This window comes from Chlorocebus sabaeus, chromosome 9 (genome assembly GCF_047675955.1).
Source record: "Chlorocebus sabaeus isolate Y175 chromosome 9, mChlSab1.0.hap1, whole genome shotgun sequence".
Lineage (NCBI taxonomy): Eukaryota > Metazoa > Chordata > Mammalia > Primates > Cercopithecidae > Chlorocebus > Chlorocebus sabaeus.
In genome coordinates, this window is record NC_132912.1 from 11,740,583 (window position 1) to 11,767,411 (window position 26,829).

Consider the following 26,829-nt stretch of genomic DNA (forward strand, 5'->3'; position numbering starts at 1 on the left):
GATGCTTTCAATATTTTCCAATTTAAGATGATGCTTGCTTTAAGCCTTTTATAGATACTCTATCAGGCCACTCAAGAGGCTAAGGCGGAAGGATGCCTTGAGCCCAGGAGTTTGAGTCTGCAATGAGCTATGATTGCACCACTGCACTCCAGCTCTAGCCTGGGCAACAGAGTGAGACTTGATCTCTTAAAAAAAAAAAAAAAAAAGAAAACATTTTTAGCATTTTTAAAGAATGCAGATATAGATACCCTTCATCAGGTTAGGGAAACCCCCTTCCATTCCTGATTTAGAAGAGTGATTTGAGAATATTATTTTTAAATGTCAGTACTTACAATATATGAAAATATCATCCTTTGTAACTACAGAATTTAAAACTTACAATAAAAACCTTTCTATTTCAACTTAAAAATCACTTCATCTCATTTTACTAGGTACTTGCTAGGTACATGCAGTGATGAGCTACATCTCGTTTGTACCATCTCACTGGTAGCTTGAAGTTTTAAAATTGGCTGTGGTGGGTGTTTTTATACCACAGAAATTAGCAAACACTACAATCACGGTTTTCTCCCTCCCACATTCCCCAGCAGCTGGTTGTTAAACATTTACCGGCACAACGCTGGGTGCAGGGGGAAAAAGAGTTTGAAGATCCTGTAAGTAATATTTACATTCATTCGACAAGCATTCATTGAATATTTACTATGTGCTAGGTAGGCACTGGGAATTAGAGACTTAAGACGCTCATAACCAAGAAGAATGTGCTAAGTGGCAAAGTAGCGCTAAAACCAATTTTGAGTTGGCAGGGCAGGTTTCAACAGAGCATCAGGAATCAGGGAATGTAACATCAGAATACCATATGAAAAAATCTTTCAACTCACAAAATGATAATCACTCCCCTGTCTAAAAACATTAATGGCTTTCCATTTGCACACAGATAAGTCTAAATTCCTTAGCATAGAGTGAGGCCTCATTTATTATTTAGTCCCCATCTATCACTGCAGATAGATTCCTGAAGTTTCTTGCCAGTACTACTTCAATTACACGCAGTGGGCGCATGACACTTTCCTCCATTCCCTGAATACAACACCATTGCCTTTGTATATTCCATGCCCCCTGCCTACAGGAACTTCCCCATTTTCTCTACTCAGATTTTCAAGGCCTAATTTTTGTTATCTCCTTAGAGAGGTCTTCCCAATCTTCTCAGGGCATTAATTAGCTGTTCCCTCTCTTCCCATACCTACAACACCCTATACATACCTAAATCTATCAGAACCCTTATCCCAATTAATTTTAGCTATTTACAAGTTACTTTCCTGCCCCAGACTATGTCCCTCATGGGGGAGATAGAGTGGATCTATGGTCTGCAAACATTTTCTATAAAAGCTAGATAGTAAATGTTTTCTATTTTGTAAGCCATCATGTGGTCACTGTTGTAACTACTCAACTCTGCTATTGTACAATACACACAGACAATACACATGTGAATGTGTGTCCAAATATGACCCACAGGCTGTAGTTTGCAGACTACAAACCATCAGTGGGGGTTGGGGAGGCGGCAATGTCTAAAGACATTTTTGATTGTCACAACAGGAGGTGGAGTACTATGGCATCTAGTGCATAGAAGCCAAAGACGCTGGTTAACTCCTACAATTTATAGAACAACCTCCACAAGAATTATCTAGTCCCAAAAGTCAGTAGTGATGAGTTGACAAACCCTGCCCCAGACCATGTTCCTCATGGATAGTGACCTTGTCTTGCGTAACATCTGAAGCTTTCCTATTATAGCTTTAGACTCATTAGTTGTTATTTAATAAATATTTGGGTATATCAATAGTTAAACAATAAAATTTCTAAAAATTTCCAAATTAGACAAATCAAAATCATGATATCCATTGTGGCAGAAAGAATCAAAAGCCTTAACCTTTTGCATACTATCTGAACAGTAATATTATGACAGGAATTTTATATTAACAAATATAGTCATGCACACAAATTTAGTTACAAGGATGTTTGCAATGTGCATTGTTTGTAATTGCAAAAAAAAAAAAGGGAAATAATCGAAAAGTCTGACAATAAGAACTTAATAAAGTTTCAGTGAGTGTACACCATGGAATACTAGATGGCATTAAAAAAACTGGACTCTAGACAAGTGATTGTCAATCTGCAGTGAAATCACCTGGGGAGTTTCAAAGAGGACTGATGCCTGAACCCATCCACAGGGACTGTGACTGCATTGTCCTAGGGTGCAGCCTGGGCACCACAAAGTTTAAAAGCTCCCCTAAATGATCCTTCAGCCATGGTTCAGAACCACCGTTCTAGAAGAATGACATAGGAAAAGCTAACTATAAATGACTACGTAAGCATGAAAGGTATAAAATATCATGATTTCACTCTTGTCGGATGGATGGATTGATGGAGGGATGAATGGATGAATGACAAACGGATAGATGATGGATGGATGGATGGGGGAGGCACACTAAGGAAAAATATCAAAATCTTGTTTGGCCCTAAATATAAAAAGTACAAGAGAACTGGTATAATTCTAAAGCAAAATTATATTGCTATTCAGAGCAAATAATGTTATAAGTAATTCACACCAACACCCTAGACTCTTAAAGAATTACAAACTAATAGGTCTCTATTTTCTTCTTTTTGTCAAATACATCTTTAATAGTTTTTCTTAGGCTTTGCAGACGCTGCCGCCGAGGAAAGTCTTGTGCTACTAGCCATGGTCAACCCTACCGTGTTCTTCGACATTGCCGTCGACGGCGAGCCCTTGGGCCGCGTCTCCTTCGAGCTGTTTGCAGACAAGGTTCCAAAGACAGCAGAAAATTTTCGTGCTCTGAGCACTGGAGAGAAAGGATTTGGTTATAAGGGTTCCTGCTTTCACAGAATTATTCCAGGGTTTATGTGTCAGGGTGGTGACTTCACACGCCATAATGGCACTGGTGGCAAGTCCATCTATGGGGAGAAATTTGAAGATGAGAACTTCATCCTAAAGCATACAGGTCCTGGCATCTTGTCCATGGCAAATGCTGGACCCAACACAAATGGTTCCCAGTTTTTCATCTGCACTGCCAAGACTGAGTGGTTGGATGGCAAGCATGTGGTCTTTGGCAAAGTGAAAGAAGGCATGAATATTGTGGAGGCCATGGAGCGCTTTGGGTCCAGGAATGGCAAGACCAGCAAGAAGATCACCATTGCTGACTGTGGACAACTCGAATAAATTTGACTTGTGTTTTATCTTAACCACCAGACCATTCCTTCTGTAGCTCAGGAGAGCACCCCTCCACCCCATTTGCTCGCAGTATCCTAGAATCTTTGTGCTCTCGCTGCAGTTCCCTTTGGGTTCCATGTTTTCCTTGTTCTCTTCCATGCCTAGCTGGATTGCAGAGTTAAGTTTATGATTATGAAATAAAAACTATAAAAACTAAAAAAAAAAAAAAAAATAGTTTTTCTTATTATAATAATAATAATGCATGTTCAGTATAGAAAAACAAGAATCTAAAACTAAGCCAAAAGAAAATAAAAATCTGTCTTAGGTCCCACATACAGAGATAAGCACTACTGACAATCTTTTAGACTTACTTTGTACTTTTTTGTTACTGATTTTACAAAAATGAGGTACTATTATGCATATTTTTGGAACTAACATGTTTTCACACTTTCATATGTGTCATCAACATCATTTTTATGCAAAAAACACAGAGAAGAATATTTGGACTGTGCTCTAAGCCTACAAATTCTTTTGATCATACGAATAACAACCCAGCATCTTTTCATTCTTGGCAATGATTCAGACTTTTTTAACCCACTTTTCAGAAAACTTTTTTGGCTTTCCTGGAAATACATTTCAGAATTGAACTACTGTCATCCTTTTCAGAACATGTAGATAAATGAGATGAAAAAAAAGTGAGAGAGAATTTTATTGTGACAAACATAATCTGTAAATATTCAAGATGTCCACTGGCCTGAAAATATAAAAAGACTGTAGAATATTAAACTATAAACCATTTCTAACTCTTCTCTCTTTTTTGGGTTAAGAAATCAGCTTCCTTCATTTATTTGTCATTCTACTTAAGTTTGTTTTTGGGTTTGTTTTGTTTTTTTGTGTGTTTTTTTGAGACAGAGTCTCACTCTGTCGCCCAGGCTTGGTGGGGTGGCTCGATCTCAGCTCATGCAACCTCTGCTTCCCAGGTTCAAGCAACTTTCCCTGCCTCAGCCTCCCCAGTAGATGGGATTACAGGCGCCCGCCACCATGCCCGGCTAATTTTTGGTGGTGGTTGCTGCTGTTGTTGTTGTTGTTGTTGTTGTTGTTGTTGTTGTTTTTGAGATGGAGTTTCACTCTTGTCTCCCAGGCTGGAGTGCAGTGGCGCGATCTCGGCTCACTGCAACCTCCACCTCCCGGGCTCACTGCCTCCTGAGTAGCTGGAATTACAGGTGCCCGCCACCATGCCCAGCTAATTTTTGTATTTTTGGTAGAGACACGGTTTCACCATGTTGACCAGGTTGTTCTCCAACTCCTGACCTCAAGTGATCCGCCTGCCTCGGCCTCCCAAAGTGGTGGGATTACAGGCAGGAGCCACCACGCCCAGACAATTTTTGTATTTTTAATAGAGACAGGGTTTTGCCACGTTGGCCAGGTTAGTCTCGAACTCCGGACTTCAGGTGATCCGCCCGCCTCAGTCTCCCAAAGTGCTGGAATTACAGGTGTGAGCCACCGTGCCCAGCCTCTACTTAAGTTTTAAAGGAGGAAAAATATAGTCACTTCATTCTAGAAGGTAGAAAATCAACCTCTACAAACTTCTAGAATATAAAACACAGCACATTACTACAAAAAATAAAAACTCATTGACAAGTTGAAATTGGCAGATGTGGAAAGAGCCACAGAATATGTGTTTGTGGATAACAACATTATCCTCCTCTCATATAATTTCAAAGCAGATTATATGATAGTAATTGTTTATGAACAGAAGTATTTGTATTAATAGAATTAACTTAGCAATTCATTGAAAATCAGTCTTTAAAAATACTTTATCAAATGATAATTCATTTTGCTTATAAACAGCAGACAAGAAACTTGTCATCTCTCTAGCTCAGTGGACACTATCATAAATATGTACAAAGCTTTCACAAACATGGGAAATAAAAATATATTATTCCAATTCATCTTCACAACATTGAGAAATGCTTAATCTACTGACTATACAAAGCGTATTCTAAAGGCAATAAAATCCTGTTCATTCATACAAGATTTCTTATGTATCTAGTATGTAAGAGGTACCATGCCAACTGCTGTTCTACAGGGGTAATCAACCTCCTTCCAGTCTACAAAGAGAAACTGGCATTAAATAAATAATTACAAAATTAATGATTAAATTACAATTGAGGTGACTCTTGCAAGTAAAGGATGACAGGAGAGTTGTGCCCTTACATGGAAAAAGAGTGTTAATTAAAAGCCATACATAATATACTATAACTGAACATATTCTAATTTACACATTACATTTTCAATTTTTTAAGGAAGTCTCCTGTTGTGTAGAACTTTCTTTTAACTTTGCAAATATGGAAAAGAGGTTTAGTCATAATATGGAAATTTAAATATGACTTCATTTTCAAAATCAAAAACTCAAGAAAACAGAGCATTCAACTAATTTGGACCTACTCTAGATTCCAACAAAGCTATCAAATAACATTATTAGTTTTAAAAAATTCATTATTGGCCAGGCACAGTGACTCACACCTGTAATCCCAGTACTTTGGGAGGCTGAAGCAGGCAGATCCCCTGAGGTCAGGAGTTTAAGACCAGCCTGGCCAACATGGCAAAACCCTGAAAACTACTAAAAATACAAAAATCAGCCAAGTGTGGTGGCGGGTGCCTGTAGTCCCAGCTACTCAGGAGGCTGAGGTGGGAGGATCACCGCTTGAGCCCAGGAGGAATTTCAGTGAGCCAAGACCACGCCTCTGCACTCCCGCCTGGGTGACAGAGCAAGACCCTGTCTCCAAAAAAACACATTTAGCTCTATGTGTATAGCCTTGGAATAAACGTTAATTCAACATAACATCACATTTAAGATAAAAGGTTCATATGTGCACATACACATAATACACGTAAATATAAAGACAAACGTATTGTCAAAGAATTCACAGAAGCACTTGAGTATTTAAACACAGACGTCCCTCTAACATTCAAAGAGATTTTTGTAGAGATTTACCCCAGTATGAAATCTGTAATCAACATGACACATTAATTACAACAGCGATGGAAGGCTGCCAACAGTGTCCTTGATAGAATAGTACCTTAGGCAAAACTCATCTTTGGTACTTATTATTCTCCATTCTTCCTCCCTTTCTGAAACCTTTTACTACTTCTGCTTTTTTGGTATACTATACATTATCTCTCCTTTGACCATTACAAAATGGTCCATGTCTCAAAATAAAACCATATGAGGCCGGGCACAGCAGCTCACAAACTGTAATCCCAGCACTCTGGGAGGCCGAGGTGGGCAGATCACTTGAGTCCAGGAGTTCAAGACCAGCCTGGCCAACACAGCGAAACCCCACCTCCACAAAAAAAGACAAAAATTGGCCGGGCGTGGTGGAACACACCTGTAGTCCCAGCTACACGAGAGGCCGAGGTGGGAGAATCGTTTGAGCCTGGGAGGCAGAGGCTGTAGTGAGCCAAGACTGTGCCACTGCACTCCAGCCTAGATGACACAGCAAGACCCCATCTCAAAAAATCAAAGAAACAAACAAACAAAAAACCATATGAAACTCCAATAAATATATAAAAGCTACACTGCTTCATAGTAAAATTTTTGGAAGGTGCAAAAGAAGCATTCAAAGTTAAAATCTGTGATTTTTCAATAATCATTTTGGAAGAAAAGACTGTTTTAGAATGATATGATGAAGGAGAAAATGTAAACAGTGAGTCCATGAAAAAGTTACCCTGTCTAACGAGGAAATACCACCTCAGTAGGACGGCTACTATCAATGAAACATAAAATAATAAGGGCTAGGAGGATGTGGAGAAAATGGAATCCTTGCACAATGTAAGCTGGTGCAACCGCTATGGAAAACAGTATGGCAGTTTCTTGCAAAATTACAAAAAGAGCTATCATATGATCCAGCAATTCCACTTACTGGTATAGACCCAGAAGAATTGAAAGCAGGGTTCCGAAGACGTATTTGTACACCTCTGTTCACAGCAGCATATTTCACAACAGCCAAAAGGTGGAAGCAACCCAAATGTCCACTGACAGAAGAATGGATAAACAAAACGTGGTCTAGACATACAAGGGAACATTACTCAGCCTTAGAAAGGCGATTCTGACACATGCTACTACATGGATGAACCTTGAAGACACTGTGCGGAGTTAAATAAACCAGTTACAAAAATACAAACACTGAATTATCCCACTTATATGAGGTACCTAGAGTAGTAAGAGGCCGGGAAGAGGAAGAAATAAGAGCATTTAGTTTAATGGGTACACAGCCTCCAATTTTTCAAAATGAAAGGAGGTGAAGAGATTCAAGGTTGCACAACAATATGAATGTACTTAACACTACTGAACTACATACTTAAAAATGGCTAAGATGGTAAATGGTATGTGTATTTTACCATAATTTTTTAAGTTATCCTGTCTAGAAATCAAATAATACAACAGATAGCAACTATGTGATGTCATTTTGAGCCTACTAGGCTAGTTATGGTGAAACTGATATCCTTGTATACAATTACCAGAGTAATTGTAAATGGGTGCAATCTTTTCCAGAAAGGCAAAAGAATTAGGCATAAAAAGTTCTACATTATAAATCTAGCCTATAGAATTAATTCCAGTTTAATGAAAAAAGGGAAAATTCATCAGTGACACTCATTCTATAAACATTTTTAAAAACTGAGCCATCTTAAACAACCAAAAAACAACAAAAAAGGAAATGGTTAAATAAGTTATGATGCATCATTACCTTTAAGGAATATAATTGTGAATTCTAACCATGAAAACAATTACAGAAATCTGTTTTAAATACAATTCAATGTTAGAAATCCAAACATAAAATTGCATATACACTATGAATGTGATTATATTAAAAAAACTAAACAATACTAGATCATAAGCAGAAATGTAAATGGCTTCTTTAACATAGTGAGGTTACCAGTAATCTTTTTCCCCCGTTTTCAAAATATATTTATTTTAATGTTGTGGTTAACAACAAGAAAAGGGGGTTGTGGAAAATGAAGAAAACTGATTAGTTTAAATGAAATTAGACAAAAGTATAAATAGAGGCAAGAGGGGAGTGCTTACCTAAACTAAACTTAAAATCCCCTCTAACCCACCTGTTCTCCCAATACCAAGCTTTCCCTAATTTCTTAATGTCAGTCTCAATCTCTCAATGCTGGGTCTTCACATACGTTGTTCTTTCTGCTCAGAACACTCTCCTCTTCCTCTTCACTAGGACTCAGCTGGAATATTTTCTTAAAGTGTTCCTCCCAATCTCCCTGTGAGGACAGATTCCCTTGCTCCTGTAGGAGCAAAGACTCCCTGGATGTCCCTTTTGGTATTACTAAGAATGTACTACTTGCTGAATGTCTGGCTTCCCCACCAGTTCTATGCTATACAAGGCCAAGGGCCCTGTCTGTCTTGTTCTTGGCTGTATCATCAAAGACCACCACAGAAGCAGTACATATGTAGGGGCTCATTAAGTATCTGTTTATACTAAAATTAAAACAATTATTATTTATTCAAAATTACAATTCTCTTCCTTAAAACGTGTTTTAAAATCAAAGATTCAAACACCATGACCCCTAAAATATTTTAAGAAATTAATTTATAGTATCATGTGCCTCAAAGTTGTCTAACTTTGAATTTCCTATCCTTTGCAATATTCCAAGTTAATCTTCTAGCTTTCACTATACCTTGCAATTATTAAACTTTTAACAGTCATAACTATAAGTATTCTGACATTTCATATTAAAATCTAATATGACCCATAAATCTCTACAGCCTAATGAGAATCAGAGTCCTGAAATGTTCATTTATTCTATTTTTGGCAAAAGAAAATTTATCAGGACAAAAGAGGCACCAGGTTATGAGAACAGCTAATCTTTAGTGAAGCTATCTCGATTTATATATGAATAGCTATAGCTGTTTTATTATTATAAAACAATTAAATTCAATACTGCTATACTTTATACCTTCATTGCATTTGTTCAGTAGCATCTTGAGATTTTATCAGATAATTCAGAACAGGAATTCTGCTAAAAAGGGATCTCTCCATAAAAGGCAAAGGCTGTCTCATTTCACGACCATCTCATACTCTAGAAAATATTTCATTGTCATTTTTTTCTCAAGCCTTTGTAATAAAAGTAAAATAGAAACTAGTAAAGCAGAACAATAAATTCTGTACTTATGCAAGAGATTTGAATCCTATTTCAATTCAAGTAGAAATGGGGAATTTTCTACTAAACAGCTAAACGTGAAGGAAATCTAGAGATCACCAAGCAGTCTTCCTTTCTCTTCAAGGCAGGCTTCCTAACAGAATGTCCCCTAACCAGTCACACCTGTTAGGTCAGATCCCATTACAGGAACCCTCCATCATCCATCATCTGAGGAACAGTCTATAAAACAACTGGTCTGTTGTCTTCAAAAACATCCATATCACAAAAGGTAAAGAAAATCTGAGGAACTATTCCAGATTAGAGGAGATTAAAGAGACTGGATGACTAAAGGCAATGTGTGAATAACACTCAGCTGAATCCTGTATTGGAGGAGCAAAATGCTGTAAAGCACATCATTGGGGAAACTGTCGACACTGGAATAAAGATCATATATTAGACAAGTCTAATTCATTTATGCGATTATTTTACCGTGGTTATGCAAGAGAATGGCGTTGTTTTTCGGAACCACACGCTGAAGTACATACGGGAAAAGAAGTTTGATACATGCAACCTACTCTCAAATTGTTCAAAAATAAATCAGTGATATTTTTAAATACATTTTCAGAAATAATATTTAAAAATAAAGAATTGATACTACTGAAAAAATAAAGTTGGACCGGTTGGTAAGGAGTAGATGTAAGAATTTCATCTGCTGAGAAGAGATACACACTAATGAAAGAAAAAAATAATGAAGGAAAACTGTAGATCTAGACATTGTTATATTTCATCAGAATGCAGCCAGCACTGAGCTAGAAAAGCATATCTTTTCAGTTAGAATAAAATGTCTGGTGTCTAACAATTTTTACATCACACTGTGATGTAAAAGAGTAATAACTCCATTTTTATAATACAAATCAAACATTTTTAAGTAGCTTTTGTTTTTAAGCACAGAGATACTGCTAAGGAATCATGTGAGAATCAAATTCCTTTTAACAAAGTCAGTTTGGATACCCAGATAGTAGAAGTAGAGTTTTTCTTCTGTTCTGTGCAAAGACTCCCATGTATAGATGTATATAATATACCTATAGGTACAAAGTTTCTATACAAGGTCTCATTAAGACTGATTTTTTAAAAAACCACAATGGCCCCATTGCCCCCATGTATGGAAACCCAGATAAGATAATGGCAATGGAGAAGCACCTTTTCTTATCCAGAGGAGACACTGTAACAGCAGTAAAGGTTTCCCATTAGCAGTAAGGCAACCTGCTTTACATAGCTTCTAGGTCACATCTATCAGCACAAATATTTTTTATAATAAAGCATGCCAACAAAATACATTCTAGTAGTCATATTATAGTGGCCTGAATTAACCACTTAGCATGTAAACTGCTGTTATGTTAGTTAAAACAACAAAGTTAAGCAGGTTTGAAAATTAAATTCAATCTCTGCTGTACCATAATTGTCAAAAGTAAACAGTTTGCAATGCTCTTCCAACACTGGTAATAGCTGGTTCCTCCTCTTCTAATCCTGAACACTTCACACATCACCTACATCACATATCATAGAAAGACAATAATGTATAATTGTTACCAAAGGAAAACACACAAGACCAACAATTATAATTTACATAAAAACTTAATACATATATACATGTTAGCTTTTACAAATTTCTCTCAAGTTATAATCAAGCAACTATATTCTCCCTTACCTTGTAAGTACTAGAATATAACAAGGTTTACCAGTGAAGAGATCACGGTGCTTTCCTGTACAGTGTCCAAACCTTTACTAATGCATTCTATAAATTCCATTTCTATTCCATTCGTTTAACATCTAAAACAGGCAACTGTATTTTTAAAAAGACATTGTGACTCTAAATGCCCCACAACTTAATATAAATGTTAATGAATATCTATTAGTCGCTGACTATAATCTTTTTATATTTTATTGTTTAAAGTTTAACACCTGAATGCTACCAATGTGTGAGAACAAAATCAAACCAGTGCTGCTCCAGGTACCAAGGCAATGCCAGGGGAAGTCAGTTTCTAAAGTCAGAGGGAAAAGATAGCACTCTACTACCAACTGCCTGTACAACGACCACTATCTCTGAACATGAATAAGAATAACCCATAGGAGAAGTTTTCATTTTCACCTGACCTCCTAACTTCTGGGCCACATTCATGATACAAACATACAATGCATTTCAGTTTTAAAAAAGAATTAATTTATGGCTCAGTGCTTAAAAGTAGGAGTAGGAGACTGGGATAAGGGGAGGAACTGGGATGATATTTTCACTCTAGGTCTGACCTTTCTAACCCATAGCTTTAAAGAGAAGCTGAAAAGAATTACTTTCACAGTCACCTTGTCTATCTCCAAAAAAAAGTCACACCAAAATACTATTTTAGATCAATTTTGAGGAAGAGAGACAGAGGCTTGAAAATTTCTAGTATCAATTTCTCACTCCAGGAAATGAGATTTCTGTACAATGGCACCCACCACATACACTGATAGCCTCAAATTCCCTTAGCAGAAGACGTCTATTTGTGTTTAATGCAAAACATGATAATATATAGCTGTCCAGATACCACCGTAAAAACTGGATGTTAATTATGTGGAATTTTATTCAGACCATGTAACAAATCTCACTAAGCTGTGCTTTCCACTACGTCTTTTCACAAATAAAAAATATTAAAAATCATACATATAATATTTTCATATAGAAATCCAGTTTTGGAGAAGTTAATGTAAAAGAGATATAGATTTTTTTCCAACCAGTACATCAATTCTAATAACACGGATTCAAGAAGAAAACTGTAAAAATCAAACTCTATTTTCTAAAATTAATGAAAGAGATAACAAGACGAATATTTAAGAGCATTAATTTGAAACATAATTCCCCTCTGAACTCTGGCTGCCAGGAGAACAAGCAGAAGGAAGCAGAGAACACGCGCCTGCATTTGGAATGATGGTACTTCGGAAAATCCGACTCAGAGCAACATAGCAGGCCCCCAAACCCTGAAAAGTGTGTTTCTTATAATTTAGGATATTCTGTAACTAATACAGGAATTTCTTGTTTTACCCAATAGATGTACGCCTATAAGGCAAAATAAGAAATGAAAACTTTCTCACTGACTTAACAGTAAATTTTAAGAGTTAGAAGAAGGCTTCCAGATGATCTATCTGGTACCTACATTTACAAATGAGTAAAGGATGTGTGGGGAGGCGGTTAAAGAAGTCAAGCCACTTGCCATACATAATAACATGGCCACCAGCAGCAAAGCCAGGGTTCCAACTCAAGTCTCTGGGACTCTGGGAACATAAAGAGGCCTGCCATTGGAAAACTTACTGCTTTCAGAATGGAATTCTAAATAGCTCTCTTAAGAATGGAGTATCTTGAAACTATTATAAAGAAGTCATTTGGAGCACACTGGTTTGTGCTGTACTAAAAAAGTTTCATTAAAGTTGATTTACATATAAAATTTATCTATATTATGCAATACGTTGTAAATCTAAAAGAAAATGTTTAATAACAGGTCTATAAAAACTAGATAGATATAGCACTTGAAGAATAAAAATATAATAGTAGGTATATAATTTGAAATTTTAAGATTTAACTAGTAAAAATAATTTAGAAGCTTTACTAAGCTTATACTACTACAGTAATTTACATTTATGCAAAAAATTAAATCAATAAAAGGAAAACAGGCTTTTACAGAAAATGTTTTGTTTAAACATTTTAATTTCTTGATAGAGGTGTGTGTGAGAGAGGGAAAGGGAGAGGGAAAATCAAATAGACAAAATGTAAATATTTGATAAATCTGACTAAAAGGAATGTGGAAATTTGGAGTACTATTTTTACAACTTTTCTTGTTGTAAGTTTGAAAAAATATCAAAAGAAAATATATAAGAAAAAATGTAAACCACCTCCCAAAAAGTTTTAACTTAAAGTATCAAATATACTCTATAAATAAGAAAAGCCTATATTAAATTCATATTTAATTTCCCATAGTATCAAACCAAGAATTACTCTTTTTATTTTTTTGAGACAGTCTCACTCTGTCACCTGGGCTGGAGTGCAGGGGCTCAATCTCAGCTCACTGCAACCTCCACCTCCCTGGTTCAAGCGATTCTCCTGCCTCAGCCTCCCGAGTTGCTGAAATTACAGGCACCTGCCACCATGCCCAGCTAATTTTTTAGTATTTTTAGTAGAGACGGGGTTTCACCATGTTGGCCAGGCTGGTCTTGAACTCCTGACCTCAGGTGATCCGCCCACCTCAGCCTCCCAAAGTGCTGGGATTACAGCCATGAGCCACCACACTCGGCCTCAGAATTACTCACTTTTCTACAGCAAGTGATCAAAAGAAGATAAATTAGTTAAAAGCACAGTATATTCCACTTTAAATAGTCAGTATTAACAACAATGAAATACACTAAACTAAGAAATTGATCACACACATTTTCTGAGAAGCAATTTCTGCTGGCATTCTTCACCAACTGACTACAGTTGAAGGCTGTCACAGATCTGACAGTGACACCGGCCCACTAAATGCCATCAGGTTCCCCAGTAACTGTCAGCCACAAAGTCTCCATACATTTCCAAATCCCTCTCCTCCATTAAGAAACACTGTTTATATATTCATTTTAAGAATAACTAATATTTAGAACTTTATATTCCCAAATCTAAATTTATCAAACATAAATGAGTCTTAATATAACAAAAGGATACCTGTTAAACTTTGTAAGGGGATTTAAGATTCCATTAAATAACAGACATGCTGGCATTTCAAATACAATTCAACTTAAATTTTCTTTTAACTTCTACCCAACTTCGGAAGCACGCAGCTATTCCACAGTTTATCTACCTAGATAGGCTACTGTCCTAGAGAGTTTTAGCCAGTACTTATGGGAAGTTTTCTGCTACTTGGAGCACAATTTTTTTACTTAGTAAGACTCAAAAGGATCCTTCTACTACCACTGAGAGATTTAGTAATCTATTCAATTATTTATAATATTACCTGCTCTAACAAATGTTCAAACAAATTGTTCTTCACTGCAGCATGAACGCTTAGTTCCCTGCTCCAGTGAATGAAGATCTTTACTCCTACACTACTAGAAAACCACAAATACACTACCCCACAAATTACTCACTGCTATTACTCTTCCTCAGGTGAAAGAGAAACATTTCATATCGAAAAATGACCTCAAAAAACTCATTTCATTATTTAGAACAAAGGGCAGAATCAAACACTCCAATGTCATAGATTCACTCCTGTATTACCCAGCCAGAAGAGAAAAACTCTTAGGAAACCTATCACGTAATTAGTTGCAGAGCAAAACTTGCCTGAAGAAACTGAAATAAAATACAGAACATTAAAATTTTAAAACAGAGCAAATAAACTAGTTAAGTGTTGTTTTTGTTTTGTTTTTGGTTTTTGTTTTTACTTAAAGCTTTGGAAAAGGAAATTAAGTAATACTCTAATTACTTTTGTGTTTTGGTGTTTTCACTTAGTTGTTTTTTTTTTAACATATTCTACCAAAATAATCACTACTTTGTGCCTTGCGTACAAGCTTCTCTTGTGACCATTTATATTATGGATCTGAGAGCTCATTTTCAAATCATAGTCACAGTCTGAGTATAACAACTTAATTTAATATTTGGTACCATCTGAGAAAAACAAAATAGGCAAGTGTGATAAATGCTAAATACGCAAATACAGAAAAACAACAAAAATTTATGTACTAAAAATCAAAAGGCTTTTTGTGGATTGTCACTAAGTACAATCCACAATGAAATACACATCATAATAGCATCATATAGTACATTTTCCACAAAACAGATATTCAGCCTCAGAACATGATAGGCTATATATCCACCAGAATAAAAGCTGAAAAACATCATGAAGATTCTAGATGGGGCATTCCAACTACTGTGCCAAGAGGGTGCCATGGCAGCAAGCCAAGCCTGGCTGTCTAGGCTGAGACGTTAGAGCCAGGTGCCTCTAAGCCCTAAACAGCTTCTTCAGTTTATCCCACGTGATGTATAACTATGACCATGTTCTAGCGCTTGATAACATGGAAAGGGCTGGGAAATACTGTGTAGATAAATCTACCCAGACACACAAATATCCAATCTTTATTTTAATCTCCAGAAAAATATTGGGGGAAAAAAAGTTAACCCATCATTCCCACCCAAATCTAAGTTTGGAAATTCCATCTAAACTTCAATGACATATATTGCTATTTTTTAGCCTGTACCATGCATCCATAATTTTTTTCAAAAACAAGAACTCTGACACACTTGATCACGACCATTTGGAAGACTTACAACCCCCTAGAAACTGCAGCACAAGACAGATCGCTCTAATACTCCCTACCCTTTGGTACAGTGGTCTACTCAAGAACAATTTTTTTTGCTAAAGAAAATCATCAAATTGACAAGAAAAAGAAATGTAACTCAGTCTGATTCAAAGGGAACTTGGAAAGAACTGAAAACTAAAAACAAGGCAAGAAAGGGTGAATACTGTCTGTGTAACCAATCTTTTTAACTGACATCTAACAAAATATATGTTTGTCAGGGTAATTTTTTCCAGAATGAAATCTCATTAAGTTGCTCCTCTAACTGAAATCCTTTAATAGCTCCTTAAGCCCTACAGGATCAAGTCCAAACTTCCTAGAACGTAAATAACCTGGACCCCAATTTCGTCTCCTCCACCTTTACAATCCCCCTTTCCTATCTCTAGACACCAGAATGTTCAATTCGCTACTAACACCTATGTGGAGTCAGAACATCACACCTTTCTCACACTGCTCCACCAGCCTGGAATGCTTTGTCTCAGGCGAAACTCTACACTTACACTCTTCTCATGGCAACAGCTCTAATTTCACCTAAAAATAATAATAATAATAAAACACAGAATAGCTCCTGCATACTAACGACATTACTTACAAACACCCAAGGTAGTGCAATATTTATTGAACACCTATTAAGTGCCAGGAACAGTGTGTGGCTCTAGGAATGAAATCATCTTTGCCTCTCCAGGAGCACACAGATTAGAGAAAGATATAAGCAAATAAGCAGATGATTTGAATACAGCTTGCTGGGTCCCAGAACCAGGCAGGCAGAGTGCTATGGAGAAGCAGCACACAGGGCTCACCTCCCAGCTGGAGTGCTGTGTGGGTGACAGGCAGTGGCTCTGGGAACTAGCAGACTACTCAGAAGCTGATTTTTTTAAAAAGAATCTGAAGTGTGAAGTAAGGTGTTAAGTCCCCAATGGCATTGTTCTTTCTCTGTAGCTTCCCCTTCTTCACACAAACACACAGAAATAACAGATGAAAGAGAAGCACAAGTCACTAAAATGGCATAGCTATGCCCTAAACATCTCCACAGTTCAGAAATCTAACAGGAACATAAAGTGTGAGGCACACTGAAGGCACAAGGTCAGCTGGACTCTGGGCCCAGAGTAGGACAAAGCAGCAGGAAGTTTTGTCCTGTGGGGTAACTGTAAAGAAAAGTTTTCCCTAGGAATCAGGGTCAAGAGTCAGGCTCTGTGCCTAAAGCTAGAGGCTGGGGTGGCACTCTTCCTTAATTATGAAACTAGATTGAAAACGCTTCTGCTAACTGTGCTGAGGCTACGGCTTACAGGAAGTTGCTGACCTAATGCCAGCTGACTGAGTGACTGAATCTGTGATGTCCCCAACGTCACCATGAGACCAGGGCTCTGACCCACTAACACAGACCTGATTCTGATCTGGGAACTCCAAAGCCAGGCAGAGACAACTGTGAATCTGCTAGACCAGCAGGAAAAAACCAAAAATCACAAAAAGAGAGAGAGACATAGGGCAAAAATACTTCCATCGGAATATGCCTGCAAATTACAAAACATGATGAAAACATCAACAATCACAACATAAATTCACTGAAGACAAAATTTTTAAATTATCAAATGATCTGAAAAAGACTTTAAAATAAGCATGTAAAAGATCCACAAAGAGACAAAAGAATGACAGAACCAATTGTTTTAAGTAGAAATGGAAAAGAATTAGTGGATATAAAGAAGAACCAGTTAAAAATCTTGCAAATGAAATATAAACATTGTAATTTAAAGATGAAAAATATTATGTGGTTCAAATACTATTAGTTGCTTGACAAGCCACTCCTCCCCTCTGCCTTCATCCTGCAGGACTGTGATCTCTGTTTTGTAGGGTAAGCAGTGTACAAGACACCGTCCAACACCAAGATTCAAACATGAAAGGTGCAGGCTACTTGTCTTCAAAAAAACTTGCATCTGCAACATTGATCCTAACAGAACCCAAAAATTGCAGAGTAGAAGGAAATTCATTTTACTTTCCAAAAATGTAAGCGTTTTTAAGTTAAAATGCTTGCCATTTATTTTAATTTTTGTGAACTAATTATCATTTTCAATAGAGTTAGCACTTTACATTAGAAAAACATTCTCATAAAATGTCATGATTGAAGCGGAAACAACAAAAACTCTTTCTTGGCCGGGCACAGTGGCTCACACCTGTAATCCCATCACTTTGGAAGGCCAAAGTGGGCAGATCACGAGGTCAGGAGATCGAGACCATCCTGATTAACACGGTGAAACCCCGTATTTACTAAAAATACAAAAAAAAATTAGTTGGGCGTGGTGGTAGGCGCCTGTAGTCCCAGCTACTCGCAAGGCTGAGGTAGGAGAATGGCGTGAATCTGGGAGGCAGAGCTTGCAATGAGCGGAGATGGCACCACTGCACTCCAGCCTGGGCGACAGAGCGCAACTCCCTCTCAAAAACAACAAAAAAAAAACTTTCTTAATCTATATTGAACACATATAGCCACTATCCTTGTTTCTTCAAAGTACACTACCAAAAAGTATACCACTGAAAAGTCGAAACTCAAAGACCATTCCTTACGATATTATTCTTAGTAGAAAGCACTCCAAGATTTTACAATAGCAGCTTCATTTTCACTTATCAACTGCCTAATTATTTGAACTGTTGATGAGAAAAGCTGTCCTATTTCATATTAAGGTAAATATAATCAATACAAATAATATGTGAAAACATTTAAACTTTAATATTGTCTTCCAATAAGAAAATGCTCATTCCATCCCAAAGATTCCATAATCAGGAAATCTGTACTTCAAACCTCCATATAATCCCAGTTAGGGTAAAATCTCAATTCTTTTCCCACCCTCTAAAAGGAAACAGTTAACACAAAAAAGTAAAATCCAGTTCTCTTATTCACAAGCAGAAGTATACAGGAATAGAGAGAAAAATTACATATACTATCCCCTTACAACTAAGAAGATAAAATTATCAAATGTGGTTAAGCCCAGGATAGCCTTGGTTCTTTGTTCTATCAGAGACATTGATAGATTGTTAGAGGGTTTTTTTTCCCTTAAATACAATGTAACCCATGTTACTCAGTGATTAAATTTCACACAATAAAACCTCTACTAATTATGGTCAGCTGCAATGTTCACTATAAAACCTCTACTAATTATGGTCAACTGCAATGTTCCCTATTCATATTTCTGAAGAACCATTTTCCAATGGCAAGTCAATATAAAATTTGAGATAACAGAACTAAATCAGCCAAGGAGCTAATGACCAGATTTCCTCGTCACATGAAACTTGTTAGACTAAATCAAACATCAGAAAGTATCTCCTTGCCTTAATACAGACAAGTGCAGAGTGCTGAGTGGAATCAGATTATTCAATCTCTGAATAAGTGACATAATTCCAATTTATTCAGTAACCGTTTTTCTTTTTCTAAGCACAATACTGCAAATGTTCCTGAGATGGCTGGAAGGAAAGGAAGCAGCGCACTTACTCATGACTGGAAATGGCTCTGAATGTTGTCCCAATCAGATAGTAAACCAAAATCTGCTGTCCAAGGTTTCTCAGAGGAATACATGTCCTAGTCAGGAAACAAAGAGAAAGAAATAGTATTTTCTATAGGTCAATATTTAAAATAAAGTTTTCTTAAAGAAAATAAAATCATTTTGTTTCAAAAATGTTCTACTATTTCCAAAAGAACTCCTGTGATCACCTATTAAATATAAAAGATCATTAATCAACCTCTAGAACATCCTGTTGAATTCATGTTTTCCTTTTTTGAAATAAGTTACTTCAAATGTAAACGATAAGTATTAAGTAATCATCACAGAGAAACTTATTAACAGGTATCCTTTGTCTTCAACACTAAAAATATTTCTTCCCCATTCCCAACTAAATCATAGTTAGAAAGCACTCCATCTAGGGCAAATACAGCCCACATCATACCTGCTGAGTATATTTGGATTGCACATAAATGATTAATGTAAGACATCAAATAAGGATCAGCAAAGTTATTGCTATAGACTTTCTCTAGTAATGAATATTTTCTTCATTACAAAAGTAATATGGGTTCATTGTTTAAAAAAAAAGAATAACAATAAGGTAAACTTCTCTCATATTACATTACCCTTACCCCTACATCTACCCAATCATTTGGGACATATTTCCTTTCTTTTTTTTTTTTTTTTTTTTTTTTTTTTTTTTTTTAAGACGGAGTCTCGCTGTGTCGCCCAGGCTGGAGTGCAGTGGCGCGATCTCGGCTCACTGCAAGCTCCGCCTCCCGGGTTCACGCCATTCTCCTGCCTCAGCCTCCGAGTAGCTGGGACTACAGGCGCCCGCCACCACGCCCGGCTAGTTTTTTGTATTTTTAGTAGAGACGGGGTTTCACCATGTTAGCCAGGATGGTCTCGATCTCCTGACCTCGTGATCCACCCGCCTCGGCCTCCCAAAGTGCTGGGATTACAGGCTTGAGCCACCGCGCCCGGCCAATATTCCTTATTTCCATATTTCAATATTTCCTTTCAAGCCATTTTTTTCTAAGTATTTTAAAAATATACTTGATACTACATATAAAATTTTGTACTTGTTCCTTTCCACTTAAGAGTAAAACATAAAACATCAACTTGTGTTAGTATTAATAAAAACTTAACCCTTGGCTAAGATTTACATTATAAATCTTCCTCTCTTAATTACTGTATTTCTAAAATATTAATATAGGCATAAATATTAATGCTATATTTAAACAACCATGATGCACAAATGCCTACCTAAATCTAACAAAAATTCCACAGATAAGATCAGACTCAATACAAAATGTACACCTGTGCTACATCATATGTAGCTTCCTTCATAAACAAATAAGCTACTTCTTCCAATCACAATAGGTAATGGTTATTTTCTAAATCAATTAAGAAAACAGTATACTACTACTAGAGACCTCTGCTTTAGAATCAAAGTTAGGGAAATACTTTTTGAAGAAATACTGCTTGCCACGTCTATATACCGTACTTGTGTCATGTAATTTACATGAGAATTATTTCATCTGCAGAATGAAAACAGATTGTATCAGCACTTATGTGCGCAGCATGGCCCACACACTGTAATTAGCATGACATAGAATCACAGTGCTGCCATGTAATACCCTGACCCCCATCCTACATGCTTTCCTCTTTATCTGTCCACTTAAGTGATTTCCATTTCCAGAAAATGCAATTATCCCAAAGGAAATGAGAAGTTGTATGGAAAACCTAAAACATATAACCCACATGTTAGTTTTAGAATACATGATGAAAGTTTCTCACAAGAAGTATACTTTCTTAATGATGCTTAACTGACTCTATTTAGATTTGTTTTCCTGCCTAGGAAACTCTGAGATAGGACATGTGGACCCGGAGCATGGTGACCGCTGACAAGGAAAGACAGTCCCGTGTTACAAATAAAGCAGGATTAAATGTTCACAGATGACCCTAGAGTCCACTTAAATTTATACCTGTAGAGTCTAGTCTCTTTGACCAGGGACTTTTCTCCTTATGTTTAAATAAAAATTTTTAATCTTAAATTTAAAACTCCTAAATGGTAACATTAAAGCACCTTGTGCTATGTAGCACCCTCCCTCCTGCCTATAACCAAAAGGAGCCAAAGAAATACTTACTCATGGATTTCAGCTCTTAAGACATCAAGAGTTTTCTCAGCACCAAAAATAGCAACCTCAAAAACACCAGTATAATAAAACCTACAAACACTAGACTTATAATCTTACCATCTGAGGTAATAAATGTACGCAAATTTTATAGTTTACAAAACTATACAGTTAAATGAATGTTTTGGAATTAATGTCATGGAGTAGTTCTTAGAAACATTTATAAATGATATAACTGAAGTCACACGTTCAGGATTCTTTATTTACACTAATCGTAGCTTTAAAATGTAGATCCTCTGACCTTCTTTTTTATTTATTTATTTACTTTTTTTTTTTTTTTTTTTGAGACGGAGTCTCGGTCTGTCACCCAGGCTGGAGTACAGTGGCACCATCTCCGCTCACTGCAAGCTCCACCTCCCGGGTTCACGCCATTCCCCTGCCTCAGCCTCCCAAGTAGCTGGGACTACAGGCACCTGCCACCAAGCCCGGCTAATTTTCTCTATTTTTCGTAGAGACAGCGTTTCACCATGTTAGCCAGAATGGTCTCAATCTCCTGACCTTGTGATCCGCCCGCCTCAGCCTCCCAAAGTGCTGGGATTACAGGTATGAGCCACCACACCCCGCCCCTCCGACCCACTTTCAAAGTAAGGAGTCTATCAATTCTATATGCAACAAGGTAGTTGAGCAGCACACAGGATAAGATGTTCAGACTCCCTTTCTCCTCCCCTAAATGCTACCTTTGCACTAAACATACAGAGGTGAAACAAGAAAAATCTTACTCTCTGTTTTTCATACCATCCAACAGGGAAAAAGTAATGTCTTAAACCCACACTTTCACATCAAATTATACTAGGATATTTCTGCAAAAACTGGCCTTTCACCTCATTTTCCAGGTACTCTAAGAGCACGGCCTATGACTTGCTGGAATGGTTCTAACTGGAGGCTGGAGGAGCACTGAGGCAACCTGCCTTCCCTTGTGCGCCTACGTGCAGCACAAGAAACATATGCCCCATGTAGCGGTGGTCCACGATGAATAAATACTTGACATGTAACTGAAGCCAACCTGCAGCTTACAGTCAAACCCAGCCAAACTCAACAGAGTGCGCAGACCCATGAGCTAGAAAGAAACATCTGTTGTGCACTGAAAGTTTGCAGTCGTTACACAGCATTATTACAGCCAAAGATGACTAATACAGCAGTAAAGATAGTAATTTTAAATCCAAATTTAAAAATTTTCAAGTTAAAAAGACTGTATTTTAAAAGTCTAGCCATATTTCATAAGAAATACACCTAATCAGCAGAACACATAAAGGCGGGAAATAAGCATTAAAAATGTTTATCAGGCAGGGCGCAGTGGCTCACGCCTGTAATCCCAGCACTTTGGGAGGCTGAGGCAGGTGGATCACGAGGTCAGGAGTTCAAGACCAGCCTGGCCAACATGGTGAAACCCTGTCTCTACTAAAAATATAAAAATTAGCTGGGTGTGGTGGCAGGCGCCTGTAATGACAACTACTAGCGGGGTTGAAGCAGGAGAATCGCTTGAGCCTGGGAGGTGGAGGCTGCAGTGAGCCAAGATCACGCCACTGCACTCCAGCCTGGGCGACAGAGCAAGATTCCATCTCAAAAAAAAAAAAGGCTTATCAGGCAAACACTAACCAAAGGAGAGATATGTGGCTACAGAAAGTCTTTCATGTGTGCTAAGATATATACTGAAAAATGTTTATAGCAACGCTATTCATAAGAGCAAGAAAAAAGAAATTTCCATCAACAAAAGGGTAGGTAATGATACCATGTTTATACAATCAAGTATTATGAAGCGGTGAAATGAATGAACCATGGGTATGCACATCAACAAATATCACAAGTATTGACATATATATACTGTACACACACATATATACACACGTAAAGATACCACTTACATAACTGTCCAAAATATGTAAAATTAACAATATGTTGTTAAGAGATATACACATATGTAATGTGTGTCCCATTACACATTGCTTCTGGTGCCAAGCATTTCAGGTAAGGGATACTCAACCTGTCATATCTTCTCATTAGAAAGGACTTCAGTTAATATTAAAGTCATTATTCACTAAGAGAGAAAGTCTCAACACTGTACTTTCACAGTTTTTATGCTTTCCCTGAAGAATGCTCTTGCTGCAACCCCGTGAATCACAACCTCACATGTCTACAGCTTTAAGTATTTTCTCTGCACAAAAGTAAAGCAAATCTTCTGTCATTGCTGGAGAGAAAGGAGGTTTGTTTATCCTACTCACTAAGTCAACAAAGTACTTCCTGCTAATAAGATCAAAGAATGAGATGGGCCTAAGAGCAAAATGAGCAATCATTTGGTTTCATCAGTTTCTTTACACTTGTATGTTAATGAGTCATGAGATAAGAATGAGGTCAAATTTCCCCTTCCACAGGTAGGTTTCCAGACAGACTATCAAATTCTATTAGGTTTATACTGGTCAACATGACAACTTCCAGGTATTTAGGAAAACAAATGTCCATTCAAAGTCTTCCCTACTTCGATACTATCAGAGTCAGGGCCTTTGGAAAATGACCTATAATTTGTTTACATGGTATATGTGCCTAATGTACTTGACACATCATATCAGAACTGCACATAATGCCTGTGCTCTACAGATAAAAGTTAAAATGAAGGATACAATATATCTGGTTTTCAGGAGTCCGACATCATTTTAAAAGTCAGTTAAAAATTCCAGACTGCTGGCCGGGCGCGGTGGCTCAAGCCTGTAATCCCAGCGCTTTGGGAGGCCGAGGCGGGTGGATCACGAGGTCAGGAGATCGAGACCATCCTGGCTAACATGGTGAAACCCCGTCTCTACTAAAAAATACAAAAAACTAGCCGGGCGAGGTGGTGGGCGCCTGTAGTCCCAGCTACTGGGAGGCTGAGGCCGGAGAATGGCGTAAACCCAGGAGGCGGAGCTTGCAGCGAGCTGAGATCCGGCCACTGCACTCCAGCCTGGGTGACACAGCGAGACTCCGTCTCAAAAAAAAAAAAAAAAAAAAAAAAAAAAAATTCCAGACTGCCAACCACAATAATAAGCACTATAGCAGACACCATGAAGAATTATAAACAGTAAATAATTCCAGGCCCTATCCTCAAATATCTATATCTAATTGGATTCTAAATACAAGAATATATTCATCTATTCATTTAATAGATATTAATTCAGCTCCGCAACATGCAAAAACTGCTCAAGGGCCTTGGGATAAAACAATCAAGACAAGCTTGGTTCCAGCCATCTGCAGCTAACAGAACATATTCAGAATAAAAGTTCTAAGCGCAACCAGAGTGACGGCCAAGGCTATAGCTCATTCAAAGGCCCTGTGCTGAGTGAAAATGGGAAAACTCATGGACCAAGAGGTGTAAATACACACAGGTGAAGAGAGGAAAATTCCTGTAGGATGTCAATAAAACTGGAATTCAGCAATATAATGGTGGACTATAAGCCTTGCAGGGAAATCACTCAACACCTAGGAAGTCCTCAATGTAAATGTGTTACAACTCTGCCATTAACCAGCTCTAGGAATTCAGACCAAGTCACTTCACTTCCCTGACCCTCAGTTTCTTTGTGTGTAAAATGAGAGTTAAAATTTTCAGCCTACCTACCACTCAGAGTTGCTGTGGAATTATGCATAAAAGAGTGTGCTGGTAAACTAAATATCTTAATTGGTTCACACATGTTCGTACTGATCCATTTTTGGTCTCATAAAATAAGAAAACTGAAACACAATTTTTAAGTTCTCTTTCTAGCACTGTATGATTTATTATCTTAAAACTAATTTTAATTCAATGGGTAACTCAGATTCTAATTTCCTTAGCGGTATAAGATCAACCTAAATCATTACAGTAAACCAGCTAAAACAAGCTGGTACAAGCTGGTATAAAATGTTGGTTATATGTATTTTTTAATGGAGCAGATCCAACTATCACTTAAAAGAATGTCAAAGTGACTACTGACAGTGAAGTAGTCAGAGGTAACCCTCAGTTTCAGGGGAGAATCTGGATGGCCTCCTCTTGGCAAGCCTCACTGAGGGCAAATCATCAACTCTTGGAGGAAAAAACTTTTTTGTAGTAGTCAGACAAAATGTTTCCCAAGCAAGTCTGGTGAATGAGCTCAGAATTCAAACTGATAATAAAACAGGATCAAAACATGATATAAATTGATAAGGCATATAACTCAGTATCTCCAAAAAACCATGTCTAAAAAAATTCCAGAAATTTATCTTCAGCAATTAGAGCAACAGAATCTTAGCACTACTTTGAAAACGTATTCTAAAATTCTGCTTTAAAAATTCATGTACTGCTTCATAATCAGACCCTTCTACCTAAGAGATAAATAATAACTAATAAAATAAAACAATTATAATAATATGTTGTAGCCAGGTGCGGTGGCTCACGCCTGTAATCCCAGCCCTTTGGGAGGCCGAGGCGGATGGATCACCTGAGGTCGGGAGTTTGAGACCAGCCTGACCAACACGGAGAAACCCCGTCTCTACTAAAAAAATACAAAATTAGCTGGGCGTGGTGGCACATGCCTATAATCCCAGCTACTAGGGAGGCTGAGGCAGGAGAATTGCTTGAACCTGGGAGGCGGAGCTTGCGGTGAGCCGAGATTGTGCCATTGCACTCCAGCCTGGGCAACAAGAGTGAAACTCCATCTCAGAAAGAATAAAATAAAATAAAATAATAATATGCTGTAATAAAAGGTAGTCTCTCTGTCTCTCAAAATATCTTCTCATACTCTATCTACTGCGGTAACTGAAACCAAGGAAAGTGAAACTGCAGATAAGGAGGACTACTGTATGTTATGTGAGTGATTACACAGTCAATTACATGTATAAAAATTCTTCAGAGTATACATTTAAAATTAGTGTACATTATATTTGTATTCCTTATTTAATAAAAGGAGGAAGATAACAAGACAGTAAGAAATTACCAGCCACCATCCAAAGAAAAGACAGAAATCTGAAATAGAAAGCAAGGCACCTTCCGGCTTCTTTAGGTAAATGTTTGCCTAATCAAAGAGGTGCCTAAGAGTCTAAACCGTACTTCGGCAGCCTTGAAGGCTAGGAAGACAAAATGTCAGAGTACAAGATCCACTAAGGGAGCCATCTCTGCTTCAGAATAAGCAAAAAACTGAATCCCACGAGAAAGAAAAACATAGAACTAAACCAATACTTTTTTTTTTTTTTTTTTTTTTTTTTTGGAGACAGAGTCTCGCGCTGTCCCCCAAGCTGGAGTGCAGTGGCCAGATCTCAGCTCACTGCAAGCTCCGCCTCCCGGGTTTGCGCCATTCTCCTGCCTCATCCACCCGAGTAGCTAGGACTACAGGTGCCCGCCACCACGCCCGGCTATTTTTTTGTATTTTTTAGTAGAGACGGGGTTTCACTGTGTTAGCCAGGATGGTCTCGATCTCCTGACCTCGTGATCCGCCTGTCTCGG

At 37.5% G+C, this 26,829-nt stretch overlaps 2 protein-coding genes across 2 annotated transcripts in view; one reads left to right on the top strand and one right to left on the bottom strand.

The window, feature by feature from the left end:
• USP6NL (USP6 N-terminal like) overlaps window positions 1-26,829 on the bottom strand; it is a 156,469-nt gene that overhangs the window by 123,418 nt on the left and 6,222 nt on the right. The window contains exon 2 of the mRNA XM_008002254.3: window positions 19,206-19,292. Within this exon, the coding sequence (XP_008000445.1) occupies window positions 19,206-19,209 (4 nt within the window). The 5' untranslated portion in view covers window positions 19,210-19,292. The remainder of the gene's footprint in view (window positions 1-19,205; window positions 19,293-26,829) is intronic.
• Window positions 2,667-3,446, top strand: LOC103237885 (peptidyl-prolyl cis-trans isomerase A). Its single transcript, XM_008002252.3, has one exon. The coding sequence runs from the start codon at window positions 2,726-2,728 to the stop codon at window positions 3,221-3,223; it is 498 nt and encodes a 165-aa protein (XP_008000443.3). The 5' UTR covers window positions 2,667-2,725; the 3' UTR covers window positions 3,224-3,446.

Bases quoted from the DNA above. Each gene is read 5' to 3' on its own strand.
- LOC103237885 (XM_008002252.3), top strand. From the start codon at position 2,726: ATGGTCAACCCTACCGTGTTCTTCGACATTGCCGTCGACGGCGAGCCC.